The 14,602-nt window shown below is 42.5% G+C and overlaps 1 protein-coding gene across 1 annotated transcript in view; it reads right to left on the reverse strand.

Moving 5' to 3' along the window:
- Positions 1-1,110: 1,110 nt before the first annotated feature.
- Positions 1,111-14,602, reverse strand: part of LOC124112770 (uncharacterized peptidase C1-like protein F26E4.3) — a 48,583-nt gene continuing 35,091 nt past the window's right edge. Inside the window, exons 3-10 of the mRNA XM_046472908.2 lie at positions 13,987-14,097; positions 13,291-13,523; positions 12,227-12,377; positions 11,711-11,873; positions 6,571-6,616; positions 5,453-5,576; positions 4,573-4,618; positions 1,111-3,153 (exon numbers count right to left, since the gene is read on the reverse strand). Coding sequence (XP_046328864.2) covers positions 2,866-3,153; positions 4,573-4,618; positions 5,453-5,576; positions 6,571-6,616; positions 11,711-11,873; positions 12,227-12,377; positions 13,291-13,523; positions 13,987-14,097 — 1,162 coding nt within the window. The 3' untranslated portion in view covers positions 1,111-2,865. The remainder of the gene's footprint in view (positions 3,154-4,572; positions 4,619-5,452; positions 5,577-6,570; positions 6,617-11,710; positions 11,874-12,226; positions 12,378-13,290; positions 13,524-13,986; positions 14,098-14,602) is intronic.

Below are 14,602 nucleotides of genomic sequence, written 5' to 3' on the forward strand. Positions count from 1 at the left end.
AATGGCCTGGTATCCACTTCCATGTCCAAATGCCATGTGCGCGACAATTCTCTTTTTACTTGGTGTAATATTTACTAACTGGATTGGGATACAAAATAAGACATAGAATTACCAGACAAATATTATACTTTGAATGAGGGATCTCATGTGTAACTATGGGTATGTTTTTTTCGCGAACGTTAACAATTTTGCAACTACTTCGTCTACCTTCAGAGTTAATCAAGTGTAAACAAGTAGTTGATGATATGATCAACGTCCCACGCTATACGGTCACGATGACACAAGTCAGGGGCTGAGTGAGTGAGTGAGTGAGTGAGTGAGTGAGTGAGTGGGTGAGTGGGTGAGTGAGTGAGTGAGTGAGTGAGTGAGTGAGTGAGTGAGTGAGTGAGTGAGTGAGATGTCATTTCGTTTTTAGCAATATTCCAGAAATATCACGTAGGGGTCAGCAGAAATGGTCTTTACACATTGTACCTATTCTCTCTATCAACCACAGGTTTGCCTTGCCTAGATACGATTACAAACATGCCGACGTGATATAGCTGAAATATTGCTGACCGCGACGGAAAGCAACATTCACTCACTCGCTTTATGACAGAGTCACACGCCGGAGTTGTATAATCAACAGCGAACAGTGGTATAGTGCAAGCAGAGTGATGAATTACCATGCCGCAGATTAGCATGGATACCCTACTCAGACACAGTATACTGACTCCAAGCCAACCAGTCATCCCCTTAATATCGAGCACCAGGCAGGGTAACAACAAATACAATCATCGTTTGGTCTGACGCGGCCAGGCATCGAACCACCACCCTTCCTCACAGACGCTCTATCCACTAGACCAAGGAGGAAGTTCGCTTCGAAAAGTAAGCGATGAGTGGCTGTAGCTTAACATAATAAGAGCCTGGGAAAGCTTTTATAATACCATACATATATCTCTTTAACAAGTTTAATGCTGAATGGGACAGCTAGCGAGACGTGCTTGTTTTGTACTCTAGATTGTTTTTTATTAAATTAAATGCAATTATACCAGTGATGGTGCAGCACTGGGATGGATGCAGCCACTGACCATTCGGATGAGGGGATTTGCACAGCTCAACAACAAACAGATATCGTAGGAAGATGTTTAATTCAATATAGTACACGGAAGAATTATATATTGTGGGTGGAAATGTATGTACAAACTATTACGTATACAAAATTAAAAAAACACTATATAATGCCTACTACAAATAAACTAGCCATTGTCAACAGAAAACAACATAATCATCATAACAAAGTAGTTTTTCATAAAGTCCTGTAGCTGGGAAGAAGAATATGGGGAAGAATGGAGTAAACATGATTGTAAACATCTGGATCATTACTATTGTCATTTCATACATACACAATGCATTCAGGGCGTCTTTGATATACTGACTGTTTGATATTCACTGAGAGACTTGTAAAACTGTTGAAATGACTTGTGGTTCATAACAAAGCCCATATATACTACTTAAAACAAAGGGGGCACGGGTGGCCCAGTCGTCTAAGGCGCCGCGATTCGCTGTGCAGAGTTGAGTCCCCTGGACACGCCATAAACCTATGATTGTGGGTTCGAATCCCGGTTTGCCCCGATTATGTTTCTAGATTTGTCAGCACCATACCCGTGCTCGTGGGTTTCACCGAAGTGGGAAACGTCTGAGACCTGCATCACTTCGGGCTTTCCTCCCACATTAAGCTGACACGCCGTGATATAACTGGAATAATGTTAAAAGCGGCGTTAAACCCAACTCACTCACTCACTCACTTAAAACAAGTTAAAGAACACCCACATTTGGAAGGTTGTGTGTTGCACACCAGCCATGACCGTTTACCTGTAGTCCTATGAAAGCAGTACGGTGTTCTTCTACGTCCTTTTGAGTATTGTATATAAAGGGTAAGGTGGTAGGTGGTAAGTTTTCGCACCGCTTCAATTTATAGTTATCACGGCATGTCACCAAAGCGATACTTGTCTCAGACGCTACCACTTCAATGGAACCTACAAGCAAGAGTGTGTGGTTCTGTCAAACCAAGGTTCGCCATCAGGACAAATCCGGGATTCGAACCCCGAGGACACCACAGAGGTAACTATAGGATCACTGAGATCTTGTACCTGCATTTTTTTCTTTCATCGACTGGTAAATGATTCATTGTTGAATCGAATCGAAAATGATTCCTCGCAAACGAATTAAAAGAAGGTTGAATAACAATACTTGATTGGAAGATTGGCCAGTTAATGATTTACCTGCAGGCAGAATTGCAGTTTTTATTTGTTAGAAGGTCGAACTGAAAGATCGATTAGGGAATGGTACACTGAATTATCAAACCGAAAACGAACCATTTCTTTTAGAAGGACGAATTACAATTAAGATTAGTTGGAAGATAAAATAGCAAATGGTGCATCGTAAGTCCGTATGCCAATTAAATCATGTGAGAGTCAAACGGCAAATAGTTAATTGACATGTTGCCGTGTTTAGAATCATATATCGGATCTATTTGAGCTGTGTAAGATTTTTTTTAAATACCCGTTAATGACTTTTTCATAACTGAAAATCAGTTTGAGAGTTCCCAAATGCATGCATAGTTTTGAAATAGAACATAGTTCTAAACAAAAGCACAAAATCAAAAGAAAACTGAACATACAGTCATAGATATAATCCAACATAACATACTCTTCATACGCGAATGTCTAAATGATGTCCAGTTCCACGCTGCAGATGGGATAAATACCTGTTATGTGAGGTCATACTTGAAACAAATTAACACTGCTCGTACAAATGCACACATAGCTACAGTAGAGTATAAATGCATTTACAATATCATAATTTCATAAAACCTAATACATATTTCTATAATTTCTTCACAGATTTATGTGATTTCTTAAATTTGCGTCTGTTGTCCTTGTTTTTGTTCTTCTTGTTTTTCCTGCGTGTGCGCCGACGTCTGAGATTGAGGCTCCGGAACTTCCTGCCGTCCCGGATGCGACTCAGCCTCCTCAGATTGATGAGTCGACGACGCCGGTTGTCCTTCCCGAAAGCCCCCACGATGTAAGCCTCGATCTCACATTCGTTCTCACCACGAACGATTCGGAAAAAGCCGTTCTCGCCCCAGTCGGTGCCCCATGAATTGGCGCACAGCTGTTGGATCAACGAGGGTAAATATCACATGTTTATCGCTTGTATGTTGGTTGGTTGGTTTGTTGTTTTACGCCGCACTCAGCAATATTCCAGCTATATGACGGCGGTCTGTAAATAATCGAGTCTGGACCAGACAATCCAGTGTTTGACATCATGAACATCGATCCACGCAATTGGGATCGATGACATGCATCAACCAAGTCAGCGAGCCTGACCATCTGATCCCGTTAGTCGCCTTTTACGACAAGCATAGTCACCTTTTACGGCAAGCATGGGTTGCTGAAGACCTATTCTACCCCGGATCTTCACGGGTCTCGCTTGTATGTAATGAAGTGAATATTGTTTTACGCGGCAATATTACAACTATATAATGGAGGTTGGACCAGACAATCCAGTGAATAAATGCATGAGCAACTGAACATGGTTTCGAGGCGAGACTAAACACGTAGGTCACGATGTTATGACCACCTGTTTCCAATTTTGATTGGCTCATCCGTCAAGAATAGTAAACGAAAAGCTACTTCGCGTGGAATATGTTTGCAGAACCATAGATGTTTCGAAATATAAATATGAAGGGGATAAATGTGATGGGGTGTTAAACATGTTCGACTTAAACAGGAGTCGACTCGTAACCATTTATAAGATGTCACAATGCTGTTCTGTGGTTGCTGGGATGGTGGAGTAGCCTAGTGGTTCCATTCCCCACATAGATACAATGTGTGAAGCCCATTTCTGGTGTCCCCCGCCGTGATATTGCTGTTATATTTCTAAAAGCGGCATGACATCATACTCACTCACCCTATCGTTGTTCAGAGTGAGTGAGTATGGCTTAGGCCGCTTTTTGAAATATTACAGCAATATCACGGCGGGAGACACCATAAATGGACGTCGGGAATCGAACCCGGGTCTTCGGCGTGACGAGCGAACGCTTTTACCACGAAGCTACCCGACCGTCCTCGTTGTTCAGAACATTTTAATTCATACCAGGCGGGACAAATCCTGGTCCAACTTTCAGTACGCGTGATTAAAGAAGCTTCACAATTGGACCTTTACAAACAGTAATTGCGATATACCACACGTGCCGCCTTTTTACTCAGGTTGGGACCGGATTTAGAGTAAGTCCCCGTCAATCTAGCTATTGCTATAGAGGCGGCTGAATTAGTTCGGGCGGGCGACGTGAGATGTTCATCATAATACCACTTGTCTGGCCCAGACTCTATTATAACAGACCGTCGTGATAGCACGGGGATATTGCTACGGCGGCGTAAAACAATACACATAAGACAGATTCCGTTACAATGCCAGACCACCGCTCAGGTGTATCAATGACGGATCTGAACACATTGGCAACATATTTTACGGGCGTTTCATTAACATAATCTCGAAATCATGGATAGTGTTATCAAAACGCCGGCTTACCCAATACTTGACAATATCGCCTCGAAATGTACGCTCTACGCCCCATCTGAAAGAAGAAAGAAATATGATACAAGGTTTGGCAACCAATAAGGACATTTACGGCATACTTTCATGTTTCATAATCTTCACAAATTCTATAATCGACTGATGTGTGAAGCCCATTTCTGGTGTCCCCCGCCGTCATGTTGCGACAATATTGCTAAAAGCGGCGTAAAACCATACTCACTCACTCACTATAATAGAGTGGTATTGAATGTTGTGCTGAAGACCACGTTGTACAAGGCTGGTTCTACACACATTCTTTACCATGATGAGGGTACGACAATTTTGTTTACGAAACTCGCCCTCGCTCGGAAAATGAAAGAATTCTGACGGTCGTTTCTTAAAATCCGTATGAAAACACATGCTCGTAACATAAACTCTATGTGAGGGAAGGAGTCAGAAAACTGATTCCTACATGAGGCAACTGGCAGTTTCTAGTGGCTACAACACTGGTGTCGTGTGAAAACCCTACCTTCGGTCTTTGGATTGTCATTTCAAAAGCTTACTCTGCAATACTGGACTAGTCATTTCACCGTTTGGAGCAATACAGTAATAGAGTTAAAAAAAAGAAAAATATTCTTCAAACTAATTGAAGCGGAGTAAAATCTCCCTGTTTGCCTCTGCGTGTACACAAAGCATCATATGCACAAGCCTGTATGGTCAGACGTGTGAGAGGGATGGGTGTGGCACTAGAAGGGTCATTCTGTTAGACGAGGATCCGAGGGGCACAGCAGTGCAACATGGCCAAACAGGATTGGGGAAGTCTAGCTGTGACTGCTGAGAGATCAGTGATATCATACACTACCCGAACTCCCTGAAGCACCCGTACAAGACCTACCCTAAAATCCTGACTGAGTGGTACCCTGTCCGTCTGAAGTTGCTCGTCTCGCCACGGCTGATGTTACTGTAGCGGTATATTCCATCTTTATACATGTAGAAGTCCTCTTTTACGATGAATGTGGCTGAAAAGAAAATGTTGCCAATTTCAACTGGTGCATCTGTATACACATATACAGCCGATAAGGTCCTGCGGGGCACGGGTGGCCCAGTCGTCTCAGGCGCCGCGATTCGCTGAGTTGCGTCCCGGGTTCGAATCCCGGTTCGCCCCGATTATGTTTCTAGGTGTGTCAGCACCATATCCGTGCACGTGGGTTTCACCGAAGTGGTAAACGTCTGAGACCTACATCACTTCGGGCTTTCCTCCCACATTAAGCTGACACGCCGTGATATAACTGGAATACTGTTTAAAGCGGTGTTAAACCCAAATCCCTCACTCACTATAAGGTCCTGCGAATGTTTGGACACTTAATTATTTCGTGCTTTTATAACCTTTAAACAACAAATTGATCACGTTGGTTGTTATTTTTCTACGGTACTTCATTCCCTAAAACAGTTAAGTTACGATTCAGTTTATTTAACGTATTTCAAATAAAAGTCGAATTGGAAAAGAAATAAGCATGCACAGTTATATTTTGTGGGTATAATAAACAACAATGAAAATGCGCGTTGCCTTGCGTGACACCAGCTGGCCATCAATCATAAACAAACACACATCACAAGAGTTACCTCCCTTACACAAATGTGATCTACGGATCCAAGAACGAGAAATGAAATGTTGTTTGTTTGTTGTTTTACGACGCACTCATTCCATCTATATGATGGTGGTTTGTAAATAATCGAGTCTGGACCAGACAGTCCAGTGACTGACATCATGAGCATCGATGCAAGCAATTGGGATGTGATGACATGCGTCAACCAAGTTAGCGAGCCTGACCACCCGATCCCGTGAGTCGCCTTTTACAAGCACATCGCCTCTTAGGACAAGCATGGGTTGCTGAAGACCCGGATCTTCACGGCTACAACTGAGATGTATTTTCAAGTAATAATTAATACCAGTCAATTCACACAAGATTGAAATAAATACAGACACCTGGGTATAATTTCTGTATACTATACCTTGCACTGGGCCGTTGACCATAATTTCTTTCATTATTTCCCTCTCCTACAAACATAAACATAATTAAATATTACCACCAAAACAAAAATGAAATCTTTAACAAAACAGAAAGCACAAATTAATCCACAACCAGCACAGGCTGTCACACTTGATTAAACAAATGTTTACAAAAACACCAATCGCCCCTTTTCCCCAAAGTATCCGCGCCCTGGGTGAGATGCCCAGCTATTAAAGGAGCGTCAAGATGTTCATAGACCTGCGGGGGCACGGATGGCCCAGTCGTCTAAGGCGCCGCGATTCGCTACGCAGAGTTGCGTCCCTTGGGCAAGCCAGAAACCGATGATTCGAATCCCGGTTCGCCCCGATTATGTTCCTAGGTTTGTCAGCACCATACCCGTGCTCGTGGGTTTCATCGAAGTGGTAAACGTCTGGGACCTGCATCACTTCGGGCTTTCCTCACACATTGAACTGACACGCCGTGATATAACTGGAATACTATTAAAAGCGGCGTTAAACCCAACTGAGTCACTCACTCATAGTCCTGGAGGGAGACTATACAAATCGACTTTCTTTGTATTTTAGCAAGTCGTCCACACAAAGTCCCCTATCGGCAGGACAAACTGCCGGACAAAAGAAAGTAATCACATTTCACCCATGTTCCTTGTGACGTCATGTGCTCGTCCCCTGTTGTGAGATACTAATTGATGTGATGCATGTGAGTGAGTGAGTGAGTGAGTATGGTTTTACGCCGCTTTTAGCAATATTCCAGCAATATCACGGCGGGGGACACCAGAAATGGGCTTCACACATTGTACCCATGTCGGGAATCGAACCCGGGTCTTCGGAGTGACGAGCTAACGCTTTAACCACTAGGCTACCCGACCGCCCCTGTGATGCGTGTAATATCGCCTATGATACCTGTATGTTTCATTTTTAGCCACCATCAAACATGGGTGTATAATTTCTTTTGCTCGGCAGTTTAGTAGCCGTCTAAACCTATGTCCATGTATCACCTGTTCAGGTGTCACGTGGACAACTTAGTTTCTTATATTAAATGACGCAGTCAAACTTGAATGGAACAATGAGACAGGTGAGGGTGATGGAGATGCCAAAAATAAGAGGAATTACATCAGTAATATCTGTAGCAACAAACAAAACAATTCAAGCACGTATACGTTGAATAGGAACTGTCACTACTACGGTACAAAGCGTCAACGCTTCTTTAGGTGAAATGACTGTATGGCCATGAACAGGTTAATTCGTGTACGTTTTTACTCGTAAGGACCAAACTCACAATGAAGGCTGCCAATTACGCCCAGGGCCTTCCTGTGGCTAATGAAATGCTCCAAAATTGGAAATCAGTAATAAGATATATATATTATATATTCTTCCGAGATCCATAGGTTTATCAAATATTAACGCGTGCAGAGATAAAAAGTGAATTTTAAGCAATAAATAATGTCATTTCAAACCATTTCACCTCCGTATGCGACAATACAGTCCAAAGAAAACAACCCATGGTGCGGCCTTATGCCTGTGTGTCCAACGAACAAGCAGAACCGTCAGAGAATGTATTCCTCAAAAAGGTGGAGTGTTGCAGCGACCATTCTTCATTTACAATCCCTATCAAAATCAGTACAGAAAACACGTGACACTGTCTCCGTTGTTCGAATGAAGACAGCCCCGGACAGTATAACACCAGCGGGGATTCCAGGACAGAATAGGGCCCCTTTGAGCTAAGTGAGGATTGGATGGTCACAATGTGTGATCTGGTCGAGTCTGTGTCGTCGTACCCAACGGCGTGGAGTTGTTAATGCTATCAACCACTGGTTAGTCCACCCAAGACTCGAATATATACAGGGCGTCGCGATACAGCTGGGGTATCTATGGTGTAACACATAATTGACTTGTAAAAATTTTTTTAATAAAAGTTGGATTTATTAGATTTCCTTTCTTCAGCTCTCCTCTCAACATGACAGAGAAATTTCACAAAATGCTACAAGTGCACGACGCGAGCCGGAGTTTTCATAAGGACACAATACCATGTACTTAATAAAGTTCTTAGTTCTCATGACCCGGCGCGTGAAGTGTAGATTTGTTGCCTAGCAACTTTTAATATAACAATAGACCTCAACAAGTGGCATGGGAAGTGGGTAAAAAGCTCATATATCAATAATCGGTAACACATATATATATGCCTCGACAAAACATATCATGAAACAAAAGTATCAGCCTTAAAGTCATTTAAGAAACTACCAAAACATAGTAAGGATAAGAATTTATGGATGAACAACTTCTTTATTACAATTAAGAGCGACGTTTCGGTGTAGGTTCTAACACCGTTATCAAGCAAGTAAAATGCCTATCAAAGAAGTTACCAAAACATAATATGAACTTTAATGTCAGTTTGGCAATTTTGACCAATTATCATCGTTCACTATCAACGTGCGGGATGACATGGACATTAAGATGGCATATCATTATACCCTAGTAACCCATGGTTCTGACAGGCACTCGACAAGAGGGGCATTTACTACTGATACGTAGGACTGTCTGAACGCTCTAGGGCGGATCTGAAGTAACAGGTTAGTAACGTAGACCTCGACATGTGACGTGGGAGGAGATGTAGATGCTATTCACCCCACCTGGAACGTGTTACATTAAGAGACCACTTGAGTCACATTGGTCTCTCTTGAAACAAGGGAAAGAAAGAGAAAACAGGTGCGTGTTGACGACAGGCTGAATCAAGGTCGTGGCTTGTGCTTTTTACTCGAATTTCTGGTACTTAACTCATTTGTAATGGACATCATATTCTGAAGGTTAGCATTCCATACGCAAGGAGAAATTATGGAATGTTTTATAAAATCACATTGGCATACATAACATAACACTTAACTGGTTCTAAAAATAATTGAATAATTTTTTTCCACAAAATAGTAATTCTTTCAAAAAGTTAAAAAGTAAAAAGTAAAGAGTGAAAGGTAAAAGTATGAACTGTTTCCAACAGACCTTCTTCAAGCGGGATACGATCTAGATAACTGAGTCAACAATTAAAGATCAAAGTAAATACTACTGCGTGTAATCAGAGGATAGTCTCCCTTGACAGATAGGCGGACAGGAAAAACTGTTTAATCTGACAAGTGGATAGCCCAGTCTGATTGTTGATGCTAGAAAGCCCATTACGTCGCCTTTGTTCTGTAAGTAGTTCCACAAACAGACTACAAGAGGCGCAGGTAGGTGTAGGGAGTTTAGGGATACAGTGATATGTCTCGAGGTCGCACAACAGATACTTGGGAGGAAGGGAGATCACTCGCGTACCATAGCCTGTCGAGCTGTCCGGTGTAATATTCCAGACACCGACGTACGCCATTGTGACTTTTATCAACCATAGGAATTCGTGGCTGCAGCAAAATAGAACTAACCGATTCGCGTTCGCTGTTGTCAAAGATTCAAAGCTATGTATCCTTGTGGATGTCCGACCACTTCCCTGTATTTATTCCATCCTTTGAATTGGATCATTCCACTATTTATTAATAATTAATTATCTCAACCAAAACTAAAAACGTAAATACGCTCAAATTCAAATCCATTCGCCATTCTAGTTTAATTTCCGATTTTGCGGACACTATCATATGCCTAGCGTTGATTGGAGTGAGTGAGTGAGTATGGTTTTACGCCGCTTTTAGCAATATTCCAGCAATTTTGACGGCGGGGGACACCAGAAATGGGCTTCACACATTGTACCCATGTCAGGAATCGAACCCGGGTCTTCGGCGTGACGAGCGAACGCTTTAACCACTAGGCTACCCGACCGCCCCCGTTGATTGGAAGACGCAGGGAGGTAACTCATTTTTTATGTGTATGCCACAGCCTTTATTGTTACGTGGTCTTGTTTAAACCTTGGGAATGAACATCAGTGTGTGACGTACAGCTGGTGCAGACTCGATAATACACATGCAACCAGACCCATGAAGATCCGGTTTGGAATAGGTCTTCAGCAACCCAAGCTTGCCGAAAGCGGCGTCGGGCTCGCTGACTTAGTTCATGCACGTCATCGTATCCCAACTGTGTGGATGAATACTCATGATTTCAATCACCCGACTGTCTGGTCCAGATTCGATTATTTACAGACCGCCGTCATATAGCATTGCAAACATCGCGCTATGATTTAGCTGCGATATTGTTGACTGTAAAACATTATTCACTCACTCACACATGGTGCTGGATGAAGAGTCAAACGCCAGTGGTAGACACCGTGACTCAAAATGAGAAGCAGTGCGGTTATAAATACCAACTGAAGACATATTTTGATATTTACAAACGTTTACAGAAGGATGTATTTCGCTGTTTCATTCTCATTGATCACGATCAGACAGCTTTGAGAGAACAACTTCAGACGGCTTATAATACAACCTCACAGCAGAGGATGAGCTAAATTAAGGGGCTGGTTTATTTTCTTAGTTATGTCATTGTCTGTATGTCGATATACATCATAACATTCTATTTCAGTGTCGCTGTCGATGTGGATTTATAGAAGGTTTTTACACACACACACCCACGCTGTGTTTCTGTGGAACACACCGAGGCATCAAGACATGACATTAAAATACACATCTGAAACATCAAACGAAGATATAGAATTATATTAGTCCGATGATAAAACATGTCTTTAAGTGTGTTTTTTTATTAACAGTTCCTGTTATCCAAAAAAGGTATGACCTGACTATATTAATACAGGTTCTAATGTCAAACGTTACATTGCCATTTTTTAAGGGTCGTTAGTTGAAATACTTTTCTGAGGACCAGATTCACCAACATAACTTTGATAACATACAGAGAAATTCTGTTATTTCGGACTGGAATAGGGAACGTTTTCCTACATAGTTTCGTTAATCCGGACTGGGAACGATAACCCCCGGATGTTATTGGCGTCAGTGTTGGAAAAGTGGCGGCCATTTCGGATTTCCTGTTGCAAACGTTATTTCCTCAACATGTACTCTAAAACGACCAAACGTGTGTATGTATCAGCAGTGGACGGATTCTGTGGTCCACAACTTACTTCAGATACATTGCATCCCTACTTGCGCAAAGCGATGTGCGTGCAGAAACTGGCTTTACTCGATCGCCTGCATCACTTACAAGAGGACGTATCCTGTAGGGGGGCGTGGTCTTGTAGCGCTTCTCCATGCGGAACTCTATGCCGCTGGGGCAGTCCCCCTGACGCTTCCGGGGTGAGACCAGACATTCGCCGACAGTGCTGGTCCTCCCGCTGGAGTAGGGGTAACAGTCCTCCGTCACCAGCCTACAACAGAAAGTCTGACTGCTTTACAACGACCAGGTCAAATAATCTCATTCGATTTAAATATCAACTTTATATAAGAAAAGCAAAAACAATAATTCAACTCGAAAGAATTTTTAAATTGATCCCTAAAAATAATTTTAAAAGACGGAAAAAATAAGGATACAGATAAATTTTTAAAACCATATCATGACGATCCTCAATAACCTAGCCGGTCTTTCAGCCCATACCATTCAGAGAAACAATGAAGCATTATTGGGATAACCAATTCTCCCTGGAATATTAGGCAGTGTCCCGACTGACGAGGTTCCACTTTGGGTGAATCGAAAGTAAGCTTTTAGGACTGCAGCACGTACCCCCTCCTCCTGAGGTAGTACCAGGCTCGGTCCAGGTTGCCCCCGGCACAGCCCTCCTGCTTGTCACTGTTACAAGATAGAATGTGTTGGGGGGAGAGCTGCTCCTTGTAGTCCCCCATGAACTCGATACCCAGGCGGTCGGATGCTACGGCTGAAGCAGACATGGACAATGGTCAGTGTATCCGTTAAGCCCATATGGTGACTTCACTAACGGAATGCATGATCTGACTTTCCCGAGTTTTCGATAAAACTTCAAAATAACCTTACAACCGGGATAAATGAGTGAGTGAGTGAGTTTGGGTTTTGTTGCTTTGGAAAGAATTTCGGTTATATCACGGCGTGTCAGTTTGAAGTGGGAGGCAAGTTAGAAGTGATGCAGGTCTTACACGATTACCACTTTGGCACGGCTATGCTGCTAAGAAACCTAGATTTGAGATCAGGGAAAATCTGGAATTCGAACTCACGATCATAGGTTTCTGGCAAGCCTTAGGGAAGCAACTCGGCACAACGAACTGCGGTGCCTTAGAAGACTGTACAACTAGTGTCCCCGAACACGATAACGAGAATACTATTTAGGGAATCGTGTCCTGTTTTCTCCAGTGAAAAATGCTTCGCAACAAAATAAGTGAAATTGAAATTTTGGGATCTGGTGTCGTTGATAAATTCCCAAACAATTACATGTAAATATTAGTTTTCTCCGAGGAATAAAGGACAGTTCACTCTTTTCACTCTTTCATAGAATAGATAAACATCATAAGACCTGTATCCCTTCAGGGTCTCCTCCTTTAGCTAGCTGACACGCCCTGACAGGACAAAGATGCTTTTCAAGATTACGTAGATACAATTCTTTAACATTTTACAAATTTCACTCCACTTCTCAAATACGTTATACGGTTGAGTCTCAGTAAGGTTTTTTTACGCTTCATAGCTAAATTCACATATTGGCCCACATCTTTAACTGACCGACCTACATACCACGATTTGTCATCAGCCATGTCTGTCTATTCAGATAATGAAGTAAAACACAAATCATTGTCCCTGAGATCTCCGTCAGAAGTGAATACCTGTTGTTGAAAATGCCCATGATGCACCGCAGTTTCCCTGGTCTCTTATAGGGTTAATGAGTTGTCCCCATTTCTGTCGGGAGTCGAATGCTTCCGGTAGAACTTCGTCCAGCCTCACTTTGAGTGGCGTCATGCGCACAACGTTCGAGTCTAGCGGGAACGTTCCTAAACGGTACTTGACGCCATCAGGTAACGTCATACCCCACAGCACTGAGTGGTTGCTAGCTGTCCATCTGTGGAATGACGTTCAAGAGAGAGTGGACTCGGGTTTATTGACAGTCCTAGCAACATTGATCACAACCATCTATTAGCAAGATTGATCACAACATCTAGGTCTATACTGAAAATGGGCACCACAGCATTGAGCGTATTCCTTCTAGAGGAACCTTCAGTTCAATTTGTAAATTATCGAGTGCCCGTCGGTTAATGTTTTGCATAAATATTCCATTTGTAAACTGTTTAAATTCCGAGTATCGTTTTAACCCTATTGCCGAAAGGGATACGAAAAAGGAGGCGTTATAAATTGCGCCCTCTTTGGGATTCGAGATGGTGGTCTTTCACAAGTCGTTTAATAAAACCACAAAGAAAAATACTATTTAGTCATAAATATTTTTAGAAATCACATCGACATGCTGCAATTAGTGTAAAATATGCGTTTCATGAGCTATCCATCCACCATGAGCTAACCATCCATACCCATATCTCCCATCATTCACTGCGCGGATGAGTTCCGGTCTAATCAAACACACATTCTGACTGCAGCGCCAGTCAAACCTCCTGGGTGGCCCGGCAAACACCTCGCACATGCTGGGAAGAAACGAAGAATGCAGTAGAAACGACACAATAGTTGCAACATGTGCGGCAAGATGCATCAATAAAGTGTAATGTAAATAAACATTCCTTGTCAACATGTAACATGTTTCACACTGACATCCATTTACACCGACCTTCAACAAGAATTTCCTTTGAAAATGAAACTTTACCAAGGCATTGAGTGTGTATACTGTATGTGACACCTTATCAAAGCACTGAGTGTATAGACTATTTGTTTGTTTGTTTGCGTGCTTATTGTTTAACGCCGCACTCAGCAATATTCCAGTTTTATGACGGCGGTCTGTAAATAATCGAGTCTGGACCAGACAATCCAGTGATTGACATCAGGAGCATCGATCCACGTAACTGGCATACGATGACATGCATCAACCAAGTCAGCGAGTCTGACCACCCGACCCCGTTAGTAGCCTCTTACAACACGCATAGCGTTTATACTGTATGCGGCATTTTATCAAGGCACAGAGTGTATATACTGTAT

Source organism: Haliotis rufescens, unplaced genomic scaffold (genome assembly GCF_023055435.1).
Source record: "Haliotis rufescens isolate VD_foot unplaced genomic scaffold, xgHalRufe1.0.p SCAF_2, whole genome shotgun sequence".
NCBI lineage: Eukaryota > Metazoa > Mollusca > Gastropoda > Lepetellida > Haliotidae > Haliotis > Haliotis rufescens.